The sequence below is a fragment of the Achroia grisella genome, unplaced genomic scaffold, assembly GCF_030625045.1.
Source record: "Achroia grisella isolate CSIRO2021 unplaced genomic scaffold, CSIRO_AGI_Agris_v1 utg512, whole genome shotgun sequence".
Classification (NCBI taxonomy): Eukaryota; Metazoa; Arthropoda; class Insecta; order Lepidoptera; family Pyralidae; genus Achroia; species Achroia grisella.
Genome location: NW_026712906.1, coordinates 1,770,866 through 1,797,560, shown reverse-complemented (window position 1 = coordinate 1,797,560; position 26,695 = coordinate 1,770,866). Strand labels below are relative to the sequence as shown.

Here is a 26,695-nt window from a genome sequence, read left to right as displayed (position 1 = left end):
AAGAGTTTACATTCATAATGATAGGATTGGATGATATTAAAATAATAATATATTTTTTTTTTAAACATGTATAATGTTGTAATGTTGATAAAGGCGAATTTTTATATGACTGAAATATCAAACAAGTTGACGCCCTACAAAATGGAAAGGGATGATGATGTAGAAGCCTATACCGAAAGACTTTCGAAGAAACTAACAGTACAAAAATATGACTTATGCATAGTATAAACTGAATAAATTTTAATAAACTAAGATGTGCTCTTCCTCACGGACCGCCTTAAGATACACCTAAAATATTAAATATTTGCATTTCAAACTGGCGATCATCCCTTGCTTCGCATGCATGTACAAAGATGTCACAAAGTTTGTACTGTATGCATGTATTATATGTATATAACTTCCAAAAGAAATTCTATAAATGAAACTCAAATAGGAACTGAAAAGAAATACAGATAAAATTACATTAAAAACAAATATAAATGTAAAAAGCTGAAGACATATTAGGTATGCGATAGATTACAGTTATAACTCATATCATATAAAAAAAATGTTTTAATATAAATTTGGATGGAAATAAGAGTCTGTTCTCTAGAACCAAAAAGATATGGATGGACTGTGTGATGATATGACAAGAAAGGCTAAATAAGATATGACTGCGAACAAAGATTAAGAAGGGAAGAGAAACATATTATGGTGGATAAGGGAAGGGAGATAATATTTTACGGTTTTTTACATTAAATTATCTACAGAATACATGTGTCACTGATGATACGTACTACACACTACATACTACAAGTCCCCGTGTTTCCCCACGAGGTCGAAGTTTCTCTCGCGGTGATGGGCCTTCTTCACTCTGTACTCCATCACCTCTATTGTTGTATATCCGGAGAAACCGAATATAAGTAGTCCCAGCAAGATATATAACCTAAAAATTAAATACCACACTAATATTATAAGTATGCTCGTGATCGAAGTCTCGAGAAAATATTATATTTTAATATATTTTTTTATATCATTATGCCCATAGTGCATAACTGTGCATGATTATAAGTAGTTTCAGTACCATCAAATGGGTTTTATTGTTCTTAGCCATTATTATTTCATAAAAAAATTTAATGTAGGCTAAAACTTTAAAATGACGCCAAGCTAACAAGCCAGCATCTTCGCTTAGAACTATAAAGGTTGCAAACTTCATTATAAATTCTATTTTGTTTGCGATAATAAGATTCAATATTCATAAGTAATGTTATATGCTTTGTGGTTCTAAAAATTTCTAATGATCTATATATAATATAATTAATAATAAATTGCAAATCTCAAAAACTTCAATTTAATAGAATTCCATAATTTTGGAATTATAAACAATATTCCTTTATCTATTATCGTGAATCAGTGCAGTTTCTTAGAGTGATATATTTTACTTAATTTTACATTAAAAATTGTATAATTGTATTGAAACTAGAACCTATTATATATATATAAATCTGTTATAACTAAGATACATGTATATATATACATATTTTTCATACCTGGTTCGTACACAGAGGTATGGTGCGGTTGCATAGGATAGCACACTGCCCGTCGACTCCCACAGTCTAAAGTTCGAGTAGGCTGCCTCTTCGTTTCCAGGGAATAAGATGCCAGACAAGGCTGCAATGTTTGATTAATTTAGTTTATTTAAATTATGAATAGAATATTAATAATTAATATATAATCAAATATTTGACAAATGAAAATTAAAAATTACGAAGTAACTTTAACAATCTTAAGGAACGTTAAAACAATAATATTGTTTGTCTACAAAGTAATTAAATAGCTTTTTGATAAATATAATACCATTACCCTCTTATATCTTTGAATAATTTATTAGTTGTGATCCATTTCGACATTATTATACTGAATAGTACTACCAGAGAAATGTATTTGTTTTGCAATTTTTTTAATTTTACATCTTAACGCATTTATTCAGAGTATATTAAAAACACACTAGTTTTATTTTTTCAGGCCTAATATGGATATAGTTGGTAACCTAGTACAAGCATGTATATGAATATAATAAATAGTAGTAAGCGAGTATAAACTATAATTCGATAGCGGAATCAACCATAATAACATTAAGTAATGAAATGGACTAACTAAGAACTAACTATTTGTCTTTTCAAATCATGATAACAGTTGTTATCATGATTTACAGAGACAACAATATTGTGTACGTTTTATGAAATGTGTTATTTTGCGGAAGTCCATTTCGCTAAATATAAAATATAACTCACCATTAACTTGCACGAGCCAAACAGCATCAGCAGCCCCCCATATGGATGCGAGGAGGTAGAACACGAACCACTGGTCAGGATTGGGCCGCCATTGCAGCAGTGCTATTAGCAGGCATAAATTCAAGATCTGTGGATACAGATTTAGAATTAGTTTTATCGTGTTTTTTAATGTAACTAGATAGTTCTATTTACTTGCCAGAATGATAGCCCATATTGGTACGTATTTTTATTTATTTATAAAACTTTAATGTAATATATAATTTCGAAGTACATATGGCGGACTTATCGACCAGTCTTATAGGTGGTGCAGAGAATAATTATAATTAAGATTACGATAGTGAATAAATCATTACATAAAAAAATGCAAGGAAGATGTAGTTGTGATATCTAACTTTAAGGAGCTAAATACGCCCTGGCTTAAACAATTTCTTAAATTCGTTCGATCGGAACCATTATGAGTTTACTATTCTCTCTATATCACAAAATCTGCTCTCTTACTCTCTCTCTCTCCTTATAATATATATAACTTATATTAGACCAAATTACATTAAACATTTAGTATCTTTAAAAATACCGGATTGGCATCGTGATGAGAATTTATATATATATATAAGTATATTAGATATTACTAATTATTTAAAGAAATACGTGTTATATACTGACCAGTGCCGTGACCATGACAGGATACCGTCCAGTGATCTTCACCATTCCCCCGGCGAGGGGCGCCGCCAGCGCGTTGAACACTCCGAACGCTATCATCACGTACCCGATGTTGCTGATGCCGTACGCACAACCCACGAATGCCTGCCGTGCAAAATATACACGCTGTTAGGAAGAATACTATGAAATGGCTAAGTATTCTGATCTAAGTAAGCCTTTCTTATTTTCTCTATTTTTTTTATTTAACTAAGTACAAACATTTGTGTTCATGGGTATGATTGATTATTTGAGTATATAATTATAAAAAAATAAATTTAAGTATTTATACCAGTTATCTAGTACCTATAGCAAACTCTGCTTAGCTTACAACTAGATGACACTGCGTAGATTATCCAAGGTTAAATGTATTATTATTATATTCATCGACATAGGCGACGACTACCATTAGACGGATCTTCAGATAATTTGCCAATATAATAATATCTCCGGACAATTCACACAGCGCCATCTAGTCCCAAGCTAAGCAGAGCTCGTGTTATGGGTACTAGACAACTGATATAAATACATGGATACATTTTTTTTTGTAAATAAATACATATTATACATAGAAAACACCCAGACCGATACAAACAATCGTACTCAAGAATACAAATGTTTGTACCGTGCGAGGAATCGAACCCACGACCATCGGATAGTAAAGCGGTGTGCTAAACCACTAGACCACCGAGGCTGACGATTATATATATCACTGTATCAGTATATATCACATAATCCATCACATATCGTAAAATTAAAAGAAAGTTATTTTAGTATACTTCAGATTATATTTTTTTAACTAGAATATTATTGTTTTACTATACTGAATTGTAATTTAAGTAGAGTAGTCATCTTTACAACGACTCTACCTATTTGAATTACAACTGGCCAAGCCCTATTTAATAAATTGAACAATTATTATTATTATTTAGTAATCATTTAATTGTACCAATAGAACTAGCTTATAAATTGTAGTATATAAATTCCACTAAAATTGTAATCTCATATGTTTATTACATTTTGAATAGCACGCCTGTCTTCCAACTCATTGTCTTTATAAAATTGAGTGTTTGTGCTTGAAAATTGACGTAGGCGCTGTCTCTTTTAAGTACCTAAAGCTTAATAGCTACCATGAAAAACATACTTGAACAGCGGGCAGAACCATGGTACCCTCATAAGTTGCCATTCCAGAGGTATTTTCATTTCATAAGGGTGTAATATCTCCATATGGTAATTTCACTGGCATGTTTCTTCATGTCCCTTCAATCGAAACAACTTAGAAAGCAAGCTGCAAAGCAGATATTTAAAAAGCATACATGCAACTACTTTGTTCAACGTCTGTGTCAGTATAAACATGATGTTCTTTTTTATTACAAATTCTAGAAGATTCTACCTGAGTGAAGTCTGCCGCCATGAAAGCTTGTTCAGCACCGATGTACCCGATCACAGGCAGTAACAGCAGCTGGTACTTATGGCGAAGTTGCCGCAAAGTCACTGCTAGTAACCGAACTCCCGACTTTCCCTCATTACTTATTTTACGGCCGGAAGTGTATCTGTACAGTAATTATTTGTATTATATTAATATTATTAGAGGACATCGTGGTTATGCTATGGTATTGCCTGTCCGATTTGGACCTAAAGGTTTAAACATGAAACACATCAAAACCTTTTTGTGTCAATGCATATTTCTAACTGCATATATACGGTATATACATATATAATATATTAGAATAATAATAATATATATTGATTAATAATATATTAATATTAAACATATAATAAGTTTTTATAATATAATTAAATAATATATTATAGAAACTTATTAAATGTATTTATTAGTGTCTTTTTCATGTAATTAGAATGGCTCACAAGCTAACCTTTTGGTAAGGGGTAACCTTCTCCAATAAAAATGAACAGTATACCTACTATGGACATGAGCAAACGCCGCTAAACATCCTATGTGGTTGTAGCCCACTCTTACATTAACTAAATATCTCCTTTGGAAAGAAACACTCTATACTGAGGAAATAAAAACCATCGTTCATAAGAATATCCTTTAATTCTTATCCCCGACGGGTCTAGATAGCAAACATTGAAAAAGGGCGAGCACAATAGACCTATGCAGTATTACAGGACTCAACCACCTTATAAATAGCCCAAAACTCCCAATAAAAAATAATGGACATCACTCATTTGTTCCCATTCCAGAATACTAAGTTGTCATGCCTCCATACTCATCTACCCATCTATATAGATAGATGTATGGAATTACATGCACTGCCTTAAACCGAAACTCATCTTATAAAACCGGATGACTTTTTACAAAGTCTATCTCGATTAAAATATGTTTAGGTATACACATATAATTATATATCAATCATCCCTATATTTGTTTTTTTCTACTAACCATAGATGTGAGAAATTGTTGTTAGCCCTATAGACAAACATTGGCAACAAATGTTATATATGTAAAATAGATGATAATTATTTTACCTGGACAGAGAATCGACACCAATAGCAACTAGGAGAACAGCAGCCGCCATGCAAGCGAGGTACACTCCCGCAATTACGTGAATCTTCATCTCGGATGGAGGCGAGAGATTTGTGTTCTCCTGATGTATAAAAATAATAATATTAATAATATCTCTGTTTGACAATCAACATAGCGCCATCTAGTACCAAACTAGGCTTGTGTTATGGGTAGTAGGTCGGAAGTAAGGCGGTGAGCTAAACAGCTAGTACACCGAGGCCGTCAAATGAATATGGTATACATAATGTCCATTAGGTAAGTCCCATGGACAAATAGTTACATCTATAGAGACATAAAAGTGGCAATACTGAATTTTTTTTATTGTACTGTAGGGTTTAATACACATTTCTCTAGGACGGCCTCGGTGATCTAGCGGTTTAGCAGACCGCTTTACTTCCGATAATCGCCGGTTCAATTCCTCGCACAGTGAAAACATTTGTATTCATGAGTATGATTGTTGCATGGGTCTGGGTGTTTTCTATGTATATTAAGTAGTATTTATATTTGTCTAGTACCCACAACAGAAGTTCGGCTTACCGGGTTCTAGATGGCGCTGTGTTAGTTGTCCAGAATGTTATTTATTTATTATTTACTTTGGGTAATATATCGGATTACTATATATTCTATCCATTGGTTTATACAAAATATATCAATATATACTTTTAATTTAACATTTTCTGGGAACCAAACATTAAATAACCGATGACGATACAGTAAAGAAAAACGTGGTTAGCCAGCCTAATTGATATTCGTCAGTGAAGCAAATTGCTGACCATATCAAGTCGCGATATTAACAAACAAGTTTGATCAAGCTACCAAGTATGCCAGTTCAAGTTCAGGGCGCTGTAGCTGACACTGTTTTATTAACTTCGGTCATGGCCATCGAGTGATACCTATAGTTAAATGGACATGATTTGTCCATCAATATGAATTTCTATTTTAATTACTATTTCTATTTTATTTTTCGAACTATACTAGCCGACCTATTATAGGGTGCAGTTGAAATTTACAGCTTATTATTAGAACAAAATATATTGCGATTTAGATTTAGAAATTTGGATTTATAATGTTTTTTTTTTCGGACTACTCTAATGCTGTTGGCCGAAGCTGGCCTTTACAGCTTCACCGAATGATTTGGGGTGTGTGCAGACCCACGGGAGGACTTATGGAGCGACTGAAGGACACGGACTCCTGCATGACGGATAAGACTTTAGTCTGACGGTCAGATCAATTAGTATTTTATAGTATTCCATTCATTTTACTGCTGTATGTAATATTATGTTATCTGTGCTGCTGACCAAAAAATACAATTAAAAAACATATGAAGATATGAATGAAATCAGTAAATTTATACTTAAGTTATTGGCGTAACCAAAGGAGATAGGGTTTTATTTATATGTACGAGTGGTGTTGTTGTATGAAGTACAAGTGGTTCTGTTAAGCTGGTATACAGCTCAACAGAACTACTACCATTTCGTCTTCATTATAACCTTCGTAATATGGGCTCCCTAACTTTCAAAGTATTTTCAAAATCGGATTGGGTACCGGGTATTAACTTTTCTATCGTAGGTATATTTTATAATTATATAATGTATAAGTTATTATTCTTAGAACTGAGTCGAAGTTATTTTACGGAAACTTATAGGTAATTGCATAGTTTTCAAATGTACACATTACATTTTATAATTAAATCGCTATCAGGGAAGCGTTCCTTAGCGGAAGCCAAGTAATAATATGTTAAATTAAAAAAATAACATGTTCTAAGTAATGTATACTCTGCGAATTGTACAATAATTGATTTGTCCTCATTATTGATGTTAGCATATTTTACATTTCCATGCATTGTTTAGTTTTACTGCCGGCGATCTGGCGTCATAATAAATATTTTATATACATGTATATTTATTATACATGTGTGAAACAAGAAGATTTAACTTAATTTTTGTATCAATATTGTTAGTATCTCTAAAATTTGATTGTCTGCATAGATTGAACAACGCACCCGTCATACCCGTGAACGACACGAACTAGTCGGCTCAGTATCAAGTATGAAAATTGAAAGAGCTAAAATATCGAGATTGAAAAAGGAGAAGTGTTATACATTTAATGTGTGTGTTTGTGGCTTCGTAGGCTCTATATTAGAAAAACGAATAAGATACGATTTTTTCAAATTTTTGAAGATGTGTTCATGCGTTTAAAGGTCATCAGCTCTTTTTATTAGTTGCAGATTTATTTTGTTTGAATATAAGTATATTTTCGTCACATTATCAATGATTGCAATTTTATAAGTAAGTTGTCCAAACTTTTATTCCTTCTTTCACTTCATCGTCATCGATATGCATCGTCATGATTATAATCCATTCATCCTTTTACTTACGATAATGTAAAATGCACTATGTATGATATGCAGAAACACTTTCGCTTTAATTGGAATATTAGGTAGTACGAATGTATTAATAAATCTTCTGTTACTGTTATATTTGTTATATTTCTCGTCTATATTTATACCTACGAACCTTGGGCCGGGCCTGCAGTCATATTTCATTAAAAAAATAAGATATGGACACAGGCCTACTACCTCTGAGGGAGGTGGTAGAGAGGCGTGGTCATAAGGGAGAGCGCAAGTCGTGTAGATCCTTAAGGCAAGTTCGGTAGATATCCTCCAAGAGGTTGCCGCCCTGTTCTTGGTCTAGTTCCTTATGAAATAGACGTAACCGAAACTACCGGGCGACCAATACAGGGATGGAGAGGTCATGTCCTTGCGTGTCCATCATCGAGCAAAAAAATTGGCAAATGGGCGGTCGTAGAGTAGCTAACCACGATCAACCGGCTGCGATTTCCCATAAGCGGGTAGTCAAGCGAGGTTCGGTGAGCTGGGGGGAGGCAGTTGGCGTGGCGCGGTGCCTCGGGGCTAGCCTGCCTCATCGTCTCGTGACGTAGGTGTCCTCATTATGCTGCTGCGTGCGGACTCGTCTACTTCTCAGCCTGCTGGACCTATACCAAGGGAGTAGCTCTGGCGATCATTCGTAGAACGAATGACGTCCCCGACGTGAGGGCTCCGTGGAGGGTGGAGAGCTCCTGAGGTGAAGTATATAAAAAACCTCATGGATTTAGAGGCAAAAAACAAAAAAGCAAGAAGCAACAGGCTGCGTCTACGAATGCGCCAAAACAACGACCATCGAAGGCTGCATCGCAAGATGCGCCAAAACGACCACCGATCAAGGCTGCGTCATTTGATGCACTGGACATTCTACCGACAAAGATGCGCCGAGCAAGGCTGCGTCCAGTGACGTATCATCCACGTCATCCTAGGATGCGCCGAGCAAGGCTGCGTCGTAGGATTTGATGAGGAAGGCTACCGATCGGAATGCGCCAAACCAGGCTGCGTCCCGTGGAGTACCATCTACGTCACCCAAAGATGCGCTGGAAAAGGCTGCGGCTGAGGACACGCCGAAAAAGGTTACTGAACGGAATGCGCCAACTCAGGCTGCGTCCCGTAAAGTACCAGCAGCGTCGACCAAAGATGCAAGAAAGGCAGCTCCCACTTCTCTGCCGAAGACAGTCGCCGCACCAGGGGAACCAAGGATGGTCGCACTCCATGATGCGCCTAATAAGGCATTGACGCAGCCTGAGTGAGCTATCCGAGGTGAACCTAGTGGCACTGTTCAAGGTGAAATCGAGGGAGATGTCTGCTTCAGCGGCGTCAGAGACCGAATCGGGCAACCCGGCTTTGGACTTGTCGTCACTAAAGGACGTGATCCAATCACCATCAAAGTCGGAACAACCTTGGAAAACCATAACAAAACCCGGCGGCGTTGGCCCGCCCTATAGATGGTGTAGGCCGGTTCTAACTCGTTGTTAGGGCGACCTATTTGGCCCTACTCATTAGTGGAAGCGTATAGGTACACGCTTAAAACTTTAGAGTTACAAAAATATAATTAGTTAAATATACATATTATTTACCTCGGAGGCACTCCCGCTACAGAAGTTAACGCCACAAGTTCCCAAGTTCAGAGCCGACGGTAACATTGTACTATTAGTGACGTCACCAATCGCCCGCGTCTCGTTGAGTGATACTACATCGCCGAGTGAGGATTTGAGAACTACAAATATAAATAACAATAATTTATAACCAGGTCAAACAACAGCACCATCTAGTCCTAAACTAGGCCAAGCTTGTACTATGCTTACTGATACAATTTATAGACATTTTGAAATACATTTCGTTGTACACAGGTACTACGTACAGAAAACTTCTAAACCAATATAAACTAATTTAGTATGCATATGTTCAAAAATATAAATGTTTGTACCATATGGAAACTGAATCTACGACCATAAAACTGTATGTATGCTAAATAGTAGTCAATAATGAGTACTGACAATATCAATGTAAGAGTAGAATTAATCCATCTACCATATAGTCCACTAATTGGCGTATACGAGTATGTACTTCTCCCAAGTAATAATAATATTATTAATCATAGAAATATTAAGTAATAATAACGGCCTCGGTCGTCAAGTGATTTAACAGACCAACTTACTACCGATTACTACCGATATATAAAAATTTGTCCAAGTAAGTCTATCAATTGTTTTCCACCCATAAATCAAGCTATGCTATTAGTAATAGATGGCGCTATGTTCTAGAAATTATTACTACAACAACTATAAAAAATATAGTATATAATATATACAGCTTATTACATTAATAAGTGTTTAATGCCAATTAAGAGGCCCTAATTATCATGATTTCTAGTCTTACTTTTTGTCCGTACTCATACTAAATATTTAATACGGAATGTACCCACGTGAATATTAATTTGTTGTCAAGAGGAACACAAATTATTATACATTATCAATTAAATCAGAAGTATTGGCTCTGTGAAGGTCGATCAGACACAGCCTCTCACCTGTAGGAATTCCGCGAACTGATTTGCAATGAGACGTCAATAATTGCAATTATGTGAATGTCATATAATATTCTAATAACCTATTCTATATTACATGTTTTTATATAATTATTATGGCAAACAAGCTGACTGCCCTCCTAATAGTAAGAGATAATCATCTCCTATATACATGAATACATCACATTTTTTATTTACAACACGGGGGACAAACGTGCATGCGGCTCACCTGATGGAAGTGATTACCGCCGCCCATGAGCACCCGCAACACCAGGGGAATTGCAAGCACATTGTCGACCTTTTAAAAAGGAATAAGCTCTTTTCTTGAAGGTTTCAGTATAGTATCGGTTCGGAAATACCATTGGAAGGGGAAGGGAACGGTAATGTAGTTGTGTGTGGCACAAGTTTCTAGAAAATAGCACAATAGAGGACCGCTATTCAGATACCGCTATCAGACAGGTCCAGATGATCAGCATGATATTTTAATTTATGGCGGGTATTGCGATGGTAAATTCAAAATGGCTATTCCAATTGTATAAAAAATATAAATAAATACGAATGTATATCAAACTAAAGTACTCACTGCTAGAAGATATAAGGTTGCCCCAGATCTGCGCCATTTGGTAGAACATAAAGAAAAGGCCAAAGAATCGCACCACCAAAACCTCAGCGGGTATACCCGACAACTTGGCATATGGCTCCGCAACCTGCAAAATTTAAGAACAACGGACGACGTGAGAATTTTGCGCATATTATGGCGCAGTGAGTTACAACTTCTACTTATAAACCGTAGATGTCGTGAATTCGAATTTACCAAACATAAAATTCCTTTTTACACTTATTTTTTATGATGCACTAAGCACTCATTCGCAATTATTCACGCAGAGATAAGATTAATGAGCATGAAAACAATGACAAAATTTATGTGAATATAAATGACCAAATAGAATAACATATAAATATAAACATAACAGTAAAATTTTAAAATAAGTAGATATGTAATTATATGAGTAATAACATATTGAACTACTCACAACAAACCAAAATTCAGATATATCAATGAAATCTCCTATATCATTAATTTACTCGTATTTCTAATTCAAGTTTCTCGGGGGGAAGAGGATTGTTAGTAATGTGGACTAATAACCCCTTTGCTAACAATGTAGTATATCAGGTTGACTTCCCTCTGGAAACCAAACCTCGTGTTCATTTTATCATCTCCACTAGTGCCTCGCCAATGTTAACCGTTAGCACAGGTGGGTGCATCATTCCATTATTATCCATAAGAATTCAAGTTTTATTTTGTTGCGTAAAAAATAAAAGCCAAAGTGACTATTTTAGTGTCACTTTGTAAAAAATTAAAACAGTTGTCTGGAAAATATTGCTTGCTTGCGATAAGACGGCCATTTGTGTATCAAAAGTCTTGACAAGTACGTTACGAAATCATGAAACATTGAAAACGCTGTATAGGCAGCGGCCTCAATACGGCGCATCGTACCATGCGCCGAAACGTGCCGTCGAGTCAGCAAAACTGAAATGTTGAAATCGACCAAAGAACGCTATCGGAGTTGAATCACTCTTGGTTCTAACATCGACCAATTGGCATCTATAATAGTTAATAAGTTAAATTGTAATTTTTATATTTCAATTAAATTTAATATATAATATTTTTTGTTTTTTTTTGCGCCCTTCGGCTGTAGACTTTTTATCTGGCGCAGTCGGTAGGATCGCTGTAAAGTAGAGTCAGTGAATCAAGCATCTGGCGGCGGCGATTCTGAACCTAAGAAGCTACAGACGAGGGGGTATCCAGACATCGATACTGCAGAGACAACTAAAGAATGCTCATGTAAGTACCACTAGAATCGATCTAGAGTTGCTTTCCTATCTATATTCCTGTGTCATTTTTTTTAGATCCTGTGTAATTTAATTTTCCAAGATTTTCCAATCGAGGCAATCGAGGACCCGTAGAAATAAAGATATAGATTTAAATAGGAATTTAAATTTTAACGATAGTGACACTAGCAGTGAAAAATCTTTTTCATCAAGCAGTAATTTTATTATAGGAGATAAATTTAATTTAATTATGGCAGATTTAGACAACATATGGAAGGCCCTTCGAATGGTGCCTGAATTCGATGGTAATCCGAATATTTTAACACGTTTCATTGGCTTGTGTGACCATTTAGTGAACGAGTATGTCAATTCATCACCTGATAATGGCTTATTAAATGCTGCACTACTGAACGGCATCCTGAATAAAGTTACTGGGCCCGCCGCACGTTTAATAAACTCTAACGGCATACCGGAGAACTGGCAGGGTATCCGTAACGCACTTATAAATAATTTTTCAGATCAGAGAGACGAGACCTCTCTCTATAACGACCTCGCTTTATTAACTCAGGGCTCAAGCACTCCTCAGGAATTTTACGAAAAATGCTTAAATTTGTACAGTACCATCATAACATATGTAACATTACATGAAACTATTGCCACCACTATACATTCTAAGCGCGAACTCTATAAAAAACTTACATTACAAGCATATCTACGCGGACTTAAGGATCCCTTGGGATCGCGTATAAGGTGCATGAGGCCTGAAACTATCGAAAAAGCTTTAGAATTTGTTCATGAAGAGATGAACACACTCTACTTGCAAAATCGCAATGAAAGTATGCCTGAAAAGAGGACTAATCCTCTATTTATGCATAATTATAATAATAAATTTAATAATATACCACCACAGCAAGGTCCATCTAAACCATTTACATTTAATATGCCCGGACCATCACGTTCGCAACCCATGCATATGGTTCAACCATCACGTCCTCCCGTGATGTGGAAACCCAACTACAATCAACAATCGCAATTTAGAGGTCCAACTAGAACTCAACAGATATTTAGCGCAGTCCCTCCTAATTATAATCCACGTAGTAATGTATTTGCACTACCCCAACGACCATATAATTCGAATAATACGCCACGCCCTATGAGCGGTGTCAGTCACTACCCAACAAAACCGATGTTGACTGGACATGATTGGAGGAAACATGGAAATCCACCACCTACTAATTACCTTAAAGGACGCGAATTAAATTTAACTGAATGCTACGAACCCCAATACTATTACGACACATATAATAACGTTGACAGTGACTATTACTATCCCGACTATTATACAGAAAACGACGAACAGACTTATCCATCCCCGTATGTAGAGGAAACTCGTGACGAATTTACTGAAAACGAAAATTACGAAGTTACTGAAAATGAAAATGAATATTCAGAAATCAGGAAAACTAAAATAGAGATAAACTTACAGACACAGCGACAATTACCGTATATTCAGATATTAAATCCGCCCCTTAAATTACTCATTGATACCGGTGCCAATCAGTCTTTCATAAGCCCCAAGGCAGTAGAAAAGTTCTTTCAGCATATACCATGTAATTATGATCCTTTTGAGGTAACAAACATTCATGCAACCACGAAAAATTATTATTCCTTAACTTTACCGTGCTTTCAAGAATTTAAAGAGAATGAAGATATTACTCTATTTATCTATAAATTTCATGATTATTTTGACGGCCTTATTGGTTATGACTTATTAGAAAAATTAGAATCTAGCATTAATCTAAAGGATAAGGTTTTAGTTACACGGAATTCGAAAATACCTCTGTTAATGTACGATTCTCGTAATTTAAATTTATATGAGGATATAATCCCCGCAAATACATCTAAATTAGTTCGTATCCCAGTTAATTTTCATGATGGTGATGCATTAATAAATGATCAGACTATCTCACACTGTCAAATTAAAAGTTGTGTAACTACAGTTAAAAATAACCGCGGCATAGTAGAAGTTACTAACCCGACTAGACATGACATAGTTTTTTCTATGGACAAACCAGTTAGTGCAGAGCTATTCAATATTCAGTGCATTCGCACCGAACAGCAGTCCAATCGCGTAAACGAAGTTTTATCACGTTTGCGTACCGATCATTTAAATCCAGAAGAAAAAGCTAACTTAGAATCTCTTTGTAGTCAATATTCCGACGTTTTCTATATAGAAGGTGAACCATTAACTTTCACAAATAAAATCAAGCACCACATCCGCACAACAGATGAGGTACCAGTTTACACTAAAACCTATCGTTATCCCTTCATTCATAGGCAAGAAGTTCGAGAGCAAATATCTAAAATGTTAGAGCAAGGTATTATACGGCCCTCACAATCAGCATGGAGCTCTCCCATTTGGGTGGTTCCCAAAAAAGCAGATGCATCAGGAAAAACTAAATGGCGTATCGTTGTAGATTTTAGAAAAGTAAATGAAAAGACCATTGATGATAAGTACCCTATCCCGAATATAACTGATGTTTTGGATAAGTTGGGTAATTGTCATTATTTCACAACTCTTGATCTGGCTAGCGGGTTCTACCAGGTCGAAATGAATCCAGATGATATACAGAAAACCGCCTTTAACGTTGAACATGGACATTTTGAATTCATGCGTATGCCCATGGGACTTAAAAATTCTCCTTCCACGTTCCAGCGCGTAATGGATAACGTTCTAAGAGGCCTCCAAAATGAAATATGCCTCGTATATTTAGATGATATAATTGTATTCAGCGTCTCGCTACAAGAGCATATGGTTAACTTAGCAAAAGTATTCAAACGTTTGAGAGAATCAAATTTCAAAATTCAGATGGACAAATCAGAATTTTTAAAATTAGAAACCTCATATCTAGGACATATTATTAGTAAAGACGGTATAAAACCTAATCCAGATAAGATTGTTGCTATTCAAAAATTTCCTTTGCCTAAAACAGCCACAGAAATAAAACGATTTTTAGGATTACTAGGCTATTATCGCAAATTCATTCCCGATTTTGCTCGCATAACGAAACCAATGACACAATGCTTAAAAAAGGGTTCAAAAATTTCCATCAATAACCCAGAATATATTAATTGTTTCGAAAAGTGCAAAACTTTATTAACCAATGACCCAATTTTACAATACCCAAATTTCACTAAAGAATTTGTTTTAACAACTGACGCTTCAAATTTGGCAATAGGCGCGATTTTATCACAAGGACCCATTGGTGCCGATAAACCCATAGCTTATGCTTAGAGAACATTAAATACAAGCGAAATAAACTATAGCACCATTGAAAAGGAATTGCTAGCAATTGTGTGGGCTACTAAGTATTTTCGCCCTTATCTGTTTGGGAGAAAATTCACTATAGTTACAGATCATAAACCTCTTCAATGGGTTATGAGTTTAAAAGAACCTAATTCTAGATTAACTAGATGGCGATTAAAGTTAAGTGAATACAATTTTACTGTTATCTATAAGCAAGGCAAATGCAATCAAAATGCAGACGCTTTATCTCGAGTTGAAATACATAACGAAGATTTAAGCTCCATTGCCGTGCAACCCTCTGAAAAACCTCCATCAAGAGCCGACTCTACAACCCTTACAGCTCATACTAGTAACGAAAATCCTATTTTAGAGATACCTATTACGGATGAACCTATTAATAAATTTAGTAGACAAATATGTTTCACGATTGTAGGCGATGTAAAAAGACGTCCAGTTGTTAATAAACCTTTCGAATCACACGTTCGAACTAATATTCAATTATCTGAAAATAATCTAGAACAGGACATCATAAATGCGATTAAAGAATATGTCAACCCCAAAGTTAGAACTGGTATAATAATTTATCCACCCTTAGCAATGTACAAGATCATTCCAATAATACAAGAAAAGTTTAAAAGCTCAGCTATGAATCTCATTTTAACCAAATTAGAAGTTGAAAATGTTAAAGAGTATTTACGTCAACAGGATATCATTCAGAAGTACCACGAGGGTAAGACTAACCACCGAGGTGCAGGTGAATGTTATCTTGCATTATCAAATAAATATTTTTGGCCTAAGATGAGAGATCATATTTCTAAATACATAAGTGAATGTAATATCTGTGGAATGGCAAAGTATGACCGTAATCCAATAAAACAAAAATATTCTATTGTACCACCTCCTACTAAGCCATTTGAAACAGTACACATTGACTTATTTACAGCTGAAAATGAGAAATATTTAACTTTGGTTGACGCATTCTAAATACGCACAGGCGTATCACCTTCGGGATGGTACAGCTGTAAGCGTAATACAAGCGCTACTTAAATATTTTACTCATCACGGTGTTCCCATAATGTTAATATCTGATCAAGGTCCTGAATTCACAAACCAAATATTCTTAGAATTTACTAGATTACATAAAATACAGCATCATAAGACTTTAGCACATAATCCTAATAGCAATGGAATAGTTGAACGATTCCATTCGACTATTCTGGAACATCTACGAATTCTTAAATTAGAACATCGCAATGAACCAGCTGTCAATTTAATGCCGTACGCGGTACTAGGATACAATAGTTCTATCCATAGCTTTACGAAATGTAGGCCTATAGAAGTTATTACAGGTCACTTTGACCCACGTGACCCTATAGATACGAACATAAATGAACATCTTCTCCAACAGTACGTAATAAATCATAAGTTACGAATGAGTATGGTTTATAACATCATTAATGAAACATCTTTACACAATCGTACGGAGATTACAGAGGCTAGGAATAAAGATCGAGAAATTGAAAAAGAATATAGTCCAGATGAGCAGGTTTTCATTCGTAACCCTATGGCTAGCAGACAAAAATTAGCTCCACGTTTCACCCAAGATGTGGTACTGGCTGATCTGCCAATACACATATATACTAAAAAGAAAAGAGGTCCCATTGCTAAAGCACGCCTTAAGCGAAGACCTAATAGTAACCCGTTGTTACAGAACATTCCTGACGATCACATTACAACTGACCAGAGCGGAAGACGTAACACTTGACACCCTTGACAATGGACCAGGAATTCTTCCCTTCAACCTTGGACCCACAAAAGTCATTTCCCATTATCACTCATTTTTATACTACATAGACCTAGATGACATGTTCACAAAAATAGAATCAGTTATAAGTCAGATAGATAATTTTAATCCTCAACTTAAAAATAAAACGTTATCTCTCTATGAACCCCATCTCTTACATCTTAATAATAAGCTCATAAGAGTACGCGAACAGTTGCAAACTTTCTTACAGTCACGTAATAAAAGAGGACTCATAGATGGTCTCGGTTCAATAATTAAAAGTATTTCAGGTAATCTTGATTATTCTGACGCTGTGAAATATGACAGTGCTATAAAAGCTCTTCAAAATAATGAAAATAAGTTAGAAACAGAGTTGAATGAACACATTAGTTTAGGTAAAGAATGGATAACCGATCACTCTGTAATATTAAATAACATAGTAAAAAATCAGGATGAAATAAGTAAAACTATTAACCTAATACTAAAATCAGATGCAGACAGAGATACTGACTTAATAAAGTATGCACATCTAGCTCAGTATCTATTGATGCTCACAGATAATACAGATAATTTGTCAGAAAATTTACTTAATTTAGAAAATACGTTAGCTTTTATTCAGACTAAGAGTATATCTCATTCTATAATTAATATTAATTCATTAAATAATATGCTAATTAAACTTAGACAACTTTATTCTAAGGAAAAGGTTATAGATATAGAATTAAGGGAATATTTTTACATTATAAAATCGGGTTCATATTATGTAGGAAATAAAATAGTTATAGTTATTAAGGTGCCGATTGTCTCTCCTAATACCTATATCCTGTATAAACTATCAATCATACCAAACCAACATAATCAAATACTTATACCTACCCAACCCTTCATAGCAATTCAGAGAACAGGTTCTATGTACATTGCGACAGAATGTCCGAAGTTAAGCACATACTACCTTTGTGAAGAACAGCTCCAGTACCAGTACCAGATTCGTGATAACCAAGACTGCATGCAACAGCTTATCCTAAAACAACAGGTCAGTCCTTCCTGTGACCTGACTTCAGTAAATCTTACCAGAGCAGCCCTCGAGAAGCTCGATGACCAGCACTACACCATGACACTACCTAAAGCAACTAGAGTACATATATCCTGCGGGCACGAGTACTACAAAATTCTTAAAGGAAGCTATCTAGTATCAATTCCTATAAATTGTATGCTGTCAACTCCAGATTTTACCATCTCTAACATTCAAGATAGAATTAAAGGACATGCCGTGCAGATTACACTGACGGAAGTACCATATGACGAGCGTGCCACATCTAAACCTCAACCTATAGTAAGATTAAATTCTATCAATCTAGAACATCTTCACGAGACAAATGCTAGAATATCATTGCAGCAGCCAGCAATCTTAGAACAAGTCAATGTAGATAGTGTCTACCACACAACTATACCTATCTACACTATTATAGTAATCATCTGTGCAAGTTTTGTAACTATTAAATTATATCGCCGATTCCGTAGCTATTGCGGACAAATAAATTCAACTGATGTAATGGATACAGTGAACATTACAAATGAACAACCTGAGGTGAGAAATATCCAACCTAAAGATGTGAAGATCGACACTAACAGCATCCCGGCAACTTTCTCAGTACAGCTTACGAATAGTTGCCTATCTTCGAGGGGAGGCGTTACGAAATCATGAAACATTGAAAACGCTGTATAGGCAGCGGCCTCAATACAGCGCATCGTACCATGCGCCGAAACGTGCCGTCGAGTCAGCAAAACTGAAATGTTGAAATCGACCAAAGAACGCTATCGGAGTTGAATCACTCTTGGTTCTAACATCGACCAATTGGCATCTATAATAGTTAATAAGTTAAATTGTAATTTTTATATTTCAATTAAATTTAATATATAATATTTTTTGTTTTTTTTTGCGCCCTTCGGCTGTAGACTTTTTATCTAGTATATTAAATTGGTGCAATAAAGAGTTTACAAATAGAAAATAAGTAAATAAAAAAAGTAGTTGTAAAAAAACAGGCAAAGTTTAAATTACTTTGACCGTTATAATTAGCGTTAAATTAATATTTTTATGAATAATGCAGTTAGTATTATTTACGTTAATATGGTTTCAAAAGTAAAAACAAACCTGGATAAGTAAGGCTTTTGGTTTTAAATTATATTTACCACGGACAAATAGGTGCACTTAGCACACCACAGTGGTCCCCCGCCGAAGCCCACCATCATGCCGGCTGGAATCAATGTGTACAATCTCGGATAGAACTGGGCCGCCATGAATGGCATATACGTTATGAATGACCACGCCACTGTCCATTTACAGCCTAGCCATCTGGAAAAATATGAAGATACGATCTTGGTAATGACTATAATTTCATTGATGTTGACCGAATATTAATCCCCGTCTATATTAGCGCATATGGCCATACCATAGGCATTACGCATTTATATTAAATTCTAAATCTCGATAATTATTTTAATAGACCGGGTTTGTGTGTAGGTACCAAACATAACTTATCAAAATTAAAGACGTTCATTTGAGTAATCCGAAATAACATTCATATTGATATTTGTGAAAATATCGGTGATCCAACCTAACTATGGATGCAAGTTCAATTCCTTTATTATACAAATACATATGATTATAGTCTTTTTTCTAGACGTTTTTTTTTTATTGTTTAATTTTTATATATATTTTGTATCTATATATTTAAATAAGTTTATCTACCACTCATAATATTCTCAGCTAAGTGTGAAACTAGACAGCGCTGTGTGATTTGTCGTGTGTACACAAATAGTAATAATTACAATTCCCGTTAAACGGTACTGGATACTGATCATGCTAAAACTTAAGTTGCAATCTGATACTGCTTTAATATTGTTAGTTATTTGTGTTTATTTATCTACTGATTATACATTAATACAAACACAAAAACATTTTTAAGTCGATTGTATTATAAGGATCTTATATGATAGGATAATTTCCATCCTTACAAAAATTGTTATAATGTTTTGCATATAAATAAGTTGGTAGAGCTACTTACTTGATAACAATAGCGGGTAGCAATATATTGGAGATTATGAGGGAGAAGTATATAGCGGCCAATGTGAAGGCTCCAGCGCCTGCATCCGTGTTCACAGAACTCTGCAAGTTGGCGGCACCGTGAAATGCAGTGAAATGAATCATGAATGCGAAGCCAAGCACCAGGATATTTCGGTTGATACGCCATTTCTCGTTTGAGGCGAACACCATAGAGTTTTCCGCCATGGTGATTTCTCTGAAAGGTATGGCAAGAATACTCGTTGAGTTATGGAATATACGCTCTACCCAAGATAGCATGGTATAGTTAGTACTAACACTAACATAATAATATCATCACGAGTGTAATCCCAGATGGAATAGTTTTATTAAGATACACAACCAACTAAAAAGCAACTTTCTCAAGTTTTATTAAGTTCCCTTCAGTTGTTTACTCATAATAATTAGACAAATAGACATACAGTTAGTAGAGTCAGAACTAATCCGTATGTATGGACTAATCTATATTAATTTATAAATGCGAAAATGTGCCACTAGGTCTGTTAGATTACGACAAATTTACTTAAATCAAATTAAGACATAAGTAGTCTGTCCAATAATTTATGGAACTCTGCAAATCTGGTTGAGAATTCTCAACGTAAACTTAAAAAAGGTACTCAATTCTAATGTATTCATTTGTATGTATCACGATATCATTACCGATTTAGATGTTTCTTTTTAACCGAAATATTGCTTGATTGCTTGATTGATCGTACTAGTCCTATACTATTTTTTAGTTTATTTGCATAACATAATCTTAAATTATTATCGAAATATATAACAAAACATATAGAATAGCTGCTGATGTAACTGAGTGGTAAAACCACCTACACAACTTGAAATACTGGTTTCATGAGATCGACTTTATTTACTCACAGTATATTATACCATTATTAGATTTATTACAGGATTAGATGGCTTTAACGTAATATACATGCTACAAAACAATTAGAACTTTGTGCGCATTTATTTAAAACTTGTATTATGTTAAACCGTAAGGAATATATAATATGTTTAAATATTATTATATAAATAACTAGCTGACCCCGCGAACTCCATTCCGCCTTAGAATTAAAATAATTTTGAAGTTTAGTTCATAAAAAACATATAAATATGTCCATGTAGCTTCCCGCTACGTGATTTTTATTATTCCTGAAGAAGTTTGAAGAATTATAAAACCGGCTTAATAAAAATAATCAATATTCAAAATTTTATAATGCGACTAATTTCTATAGTAGAACTCTGCTTAGATATATGAAATTATATAGTCATATTTACTCAATTAACTCAGTCATATTTATTCAAAAATGAAACTTACCTACGTTGATTACTTTATACATACATGATATTATAGTTTAAATATTTTACAATCTTATGAGGAGCCATAAAAACATTTCAAAACTCTTCTAATCATAATATAACTTAGATAGATTGATAGAATATACATTATTTGTAACATACAGTAAAGAAAAGGAATAAACAATATAATAAACAACACATGTATAGTTACAATAAGGCGGCCTTATTACTGAAAGCAATATTAATCTTAGATTAATATGATTGTAAATTTATAAAATGTTTTGTTAGAACAAATGCATCATTTGTCATACTACTACTACTACCTTACTGGGACTACTACGACCTACGACGACCTTGGTGGGCTAGCCGTTTAACACTGCTTTACATTTGATAGTTGCAGGTTCTATTCCTCGCACGGTACAAACATTTGTATTCATGAGTGTGAGTGTTTGTATCGATCTACATATGTATATATGTACATATTCATACAAAAAAAATATTTATTTATATCAGTTGTCTAACACGCATAACACTTGGCCCGTTTAGCTTAGAACTAGATGGTGTTGTGTCAATTGTCCTAAGATATTATTATTATGTATAGTTTATATTTATTAATATTATCATCTAATGTACACATTGATGTTGGCCGCAATAAAATTTTCATGAAAAATTAATACTGCGCAAAACGTACACCATGGCCATTTTTACTAAATGATAATACAGATTATTTGACAAAAGATGTGATTTGTCATTTTTTGTGACAAAAGTAAATCTGTGGGCATTAAAGCGTGCAAATACGTTCCCTTCTCCTTAATTGATATTCAAGGATAACTGTCACGTGATAGAACCAGATTTAACTGGATTGTCAGTTCCGGTATAAAATCAAAATTGTAATACATGTCATACAGGTAAACACTGTTCGCAGAAACGTGTTGCACCAACTTTAATCTCTGTTTTATAGTTTTATCATGATTGTTTTCAATAATATATATTATACATTATACTATAATGACCTATGTAGTGCTTGCTGCTTTGTTTTATACTACACCTCCAAGAGAATAAAAAAATGACGTTTACTTACTTGTTTATTAATATCCTATTTCCCAGAGACATTGTTTATTAAACTCAAAATAAGTAAGACTATTTATCTTACATTTTTATTTTGACTCATCTAAAGTAATAGTTCTTGCTAATAAGGTTTTAGAAGACTCAATAAATTCTCTGTTGGCGCGAATTATTATAGCCATTTTGAATTTAGAACAAAATTTTCGTTACAGCGCGCAAATTCTCCTTAGGCTAAATACCTACAGATACTGCGTTTCTTTTCCCTCGCTTTGTAAACAATAAAAAGAAAAAATATAAACAGTTATAGACAAAATTTAAGAACTATTTCTACTCTTTAGAGTATTATGTTCCTTGATGTTACTCGTTCAGTGATGTTAACTATAATTTATTGAAACGTCAAGTACGGTTCTCACATCAAATTGTTTTAAAATTTTAAATAACTTTTATTTATTAGTAGTGCAATGTCGTACTACAGTGAAACTAATGTTTTATGTAACATCACAGATCATTCAACATTTAAATTTATTTGTATTCATTACGTTATATTTAAAATATAATGAGTACTTGCTCAGTGGTTTGTCTTTCTTCTGGCTACTCTGCGCTGTGTTTACGATATTTAGGTAAAATCGATTATATTTTAAATATGGATTTTTAGCGGTACAGTTGTGGAACTGCGACTCCCGTAGAATAAAGAAACGTATGATCAAGTTAATAGGTCTACAATAGACAGATGTATGAATCCTTTCATGATTTAAGTCAAATGTAGTCACAATCCCTAATTTAAACGCGTAATAAGAACATATAATATTGTACAAAGTAATGTTGTCCATCTTTCCTATAAGGACCTATAAATACATTACAGAATAAAAGCACAACTACTGACACAAACTATACGCTTAAAATACTATATAGGTACTAACAAAAGTAAGTAATTATAAAGATGTATCTACATATCATACCTATGTCAAAATTATCGTAAATTAACGCACTTAGAACGTTTAACGCCTACCTAATATTTGACCTACATACATTCTCTATAATTAACTACTGCTGCTTTAATATTGATGGACCGATTACGCAGGACCTATAGTGACTTACAATAATTCTTATTATTAGATAGAGGGGCATGTAAAAAAAATATCAAATTTCTCATATAAATTCGTCTGAATTACTATGAAACTAAGACAGGTGAAACCTATCGCTCACAAATTTGATCATAATACGAGCTGCTGTTTTCTATAAAACTCTATACTATATACTATCAAACAATTATTTTTTGAAACACACTCGAACGATTAACTATAAATGGATTAATGTAATGAATAAAGCCTATCGCTCGTAAATAGATTCATGATATATTTAAGATGTTGCTAAATTCTATAATTTTCTTGCGTTAATTTTCTCTCGATTCGTGACTAAAATTGTCAAATAACGTATACCTATCAATTGGATAACTTCGATTACGTTTTCCGGGTAAAAATCAAATTGTAAGTTCAAGGCGAGCTCCGTTTATTGACATAGTAATCGTAGTGTTTTTTTACAATTTACGCGAAATAAACAAATATTTGTAGGTAATTTTCCATTTCCGCTTGATTGAATATAATCTCGATTGTCATTCTTTCATTGTTTGTTCGGGTTGTGACCTTAGCCTACACGATGTACACTTATGTATTTATAGTAGATTTAACTAGATGCTATCCCAAATACATTATAAACAATACCTTGATACCTGATAAGTAATGGTTACTAATTGCCCTAAGAATGTTCTATATCAAGTCGACCTCGCACTCCCTGAAACCATCCGATCTATTCCTGTCCAATTCAAACGGGGATCGAAATTACGACGGCCTGAGCCGAAGTACTCCACGGGCTTGGAGTGCCAACTACAATCTTTCGGTGTAGCTAGAAATCAGCTATGGCCAACTGCATTAGATTGATTCGAAAAAATCTGACCCTGGACACTACAGTGATTAATTTATGGTAAATCCGCACGATGTGCTAACTGACCTGACTTTATGCTCATTACAGCTCATCCTATCATCGTCCTCTGTAATTTCTATTACACCTTTATATATATACTCTCACCAAATATGTTACCCATACTGTTTTATAATACTGATATCGAATTTCATTTTCTAACAGAACTAAACCTCTTGTAATTTTCATACACTGTTACTTATTTAATTCTAACACGTAGTTATTTTATGAATGAATAATACTTTTCACTAAACAAATTAATAAAAAACATACTGCCACTATATATAATAAATAATATCTGGTCTTAGTTCCCAAAATAATTTTAGTACAACCGACTAACGATATTTTTAGTGTGTGTACAAAGTTTATGCGCTAGTTGTACTTATAAATTCGAAATGTTTACATTGTTTATTTAAATAAATTTAATCAACAAACTATATTTTTTTATTATTAAATACTCATTACTGCTTATTAAATATGCATTAAATGCTTAAATTTATATATAAGCATAATGTATAAATACTATAGAGTAACTTACCCTTTTTAATGGAATAATGTGATAATAACAAAACACTAACACAGTCACTGTCTTGTAAATATTTTATCATTTTAATGAAACATGCTTTTAATTTATGGCAGGCTCTATCGGCCAGTGTGAGCACACTATGAATCGACGCAAGCCTGCCAGTGTGGGAGAACTATGAATGAATGAATGCTGCGGTTTGCGTCTGTGTCCAAAATCTTTCAATGCGTCAAACACAATTGTTTCGAAACTTTCTTACATAGAGTTTATAATTTCTTAAAGATATTTTTTATTTGTCTACCTTTTCTTTAAACATTCATTTGTATTTTACTTTAAAATATAACATCTGTTTAATTGATTAATTGACTTTAACTAATACCAATTTAATATCTATAGTTAATTTCCTCTAAACCTGTTCTCCTATGTCTGCCTCTTTCATTTGTAAACCGTGAATAGTATGCCCTACTTAATAAAATAATACCTACCTATAAAATTCTCCAATCCAACTGCTTAATGCATTTAAAAAATATATTGAAGTAACTAAATATAATAATAATAATAATATTTATACATTTGTAAAAATCACCATAGCGCAAAAATAATATAATATATAATAAAAAATCCCCTTATCTATAGTAATATACCTGTGATGAGTTTTTGTAGAGTTAATATAAATTCATCATTTAATATAAATTAATTTTATTAATTCTAAAAAAATTTTACAACAATTTCCTAACATCATTTTATTATTTGTTCTGTTATGGGTCATTAATGGAATGACCATCTTTATAATATTACATATAGTATACGGATCATAAGCTATAATATATAAATGACAAAAACATAATATACAACGTGATAAATAGATGTCGTGCCGTATACAACGGTGGATTTATTTTAATATAATACATTTGCTCCCACTACGAACTACTATCTGTTACGTATCGCGTGATCTATGTATAATGTACCTACATATTTATTCGATTTTATGCAAAAACAATCCGAATATATGTACATTAATTAATGTATTTAATATGCACATGAGTCGTAATAGTGTTATTGGATAATTTTAATTAATACAATGTTTTATTAGAGGACAAGAAATATGAACTCGAAAATATATATGTATGTATAGATCAGGCGAAATGTAATTGATGGTAAAGGCAAATGCTTATTATTATATTATTACCTGAAAATTCTTATGATAATCTTCTTAGAACAACTTTAGATTTAAATCGATCCAATTACTCACACATACTCAGCAATTACCTAATCAAACTTAACTTAATCGAAAGTTCGGAGAATTTCTTATTTCTACTTCATATTTTGATGGGTTTAGTATTCTAATTGTCTTATTCAAAACAGAAATATTATTTCCAAATCAATTATATTCTATAAA

The 26,695-nt window shown here is 33.8% G+C and overlaps 1 protein-coding gene across 1 annotated transcript; it reads right to left on the bottom strand.

Moving 5' to 3' along the window:
• Positions 1 to 48: 48 nt before the first annotated feature.
• On the bottom strand, positions 49 to 25,396 carry LOC131846671 (UNC93-like protein). Its single transcript, XM_059196013.1, has 11 exons — positions 25,312 to 25,396; positions 20,398 to 20,631; positions 19,523 to 19,685; positions 10,993 to 11,116; positions 9,463 to 9,602; positions 5,463 to 5,581; positions 4,363 to 4,522; positions 2,937 to 3,077; positions 2,274 to 2,400; positions 1,530 to 1,650; positions 49 to 925 (listed from the first exon to the last, which is right to left on the bottom strand). The coding sequence occupies exons 2-11, from the start codon at positions 20,619 to 20,621 to the stop codon at positions 790 to 792; spliced, it is 1,455 nt and encodes a 484-aa protein (XP_059051996.1). The 5' UTR covers positions 20,622 to 20,631; positions 25,312 to 25,396; the 3' UTR covers positions 49 to 789.
• Between the last annotated feature and the right edge of the window lie 1,299 nt (positions 25,397 to 26,695).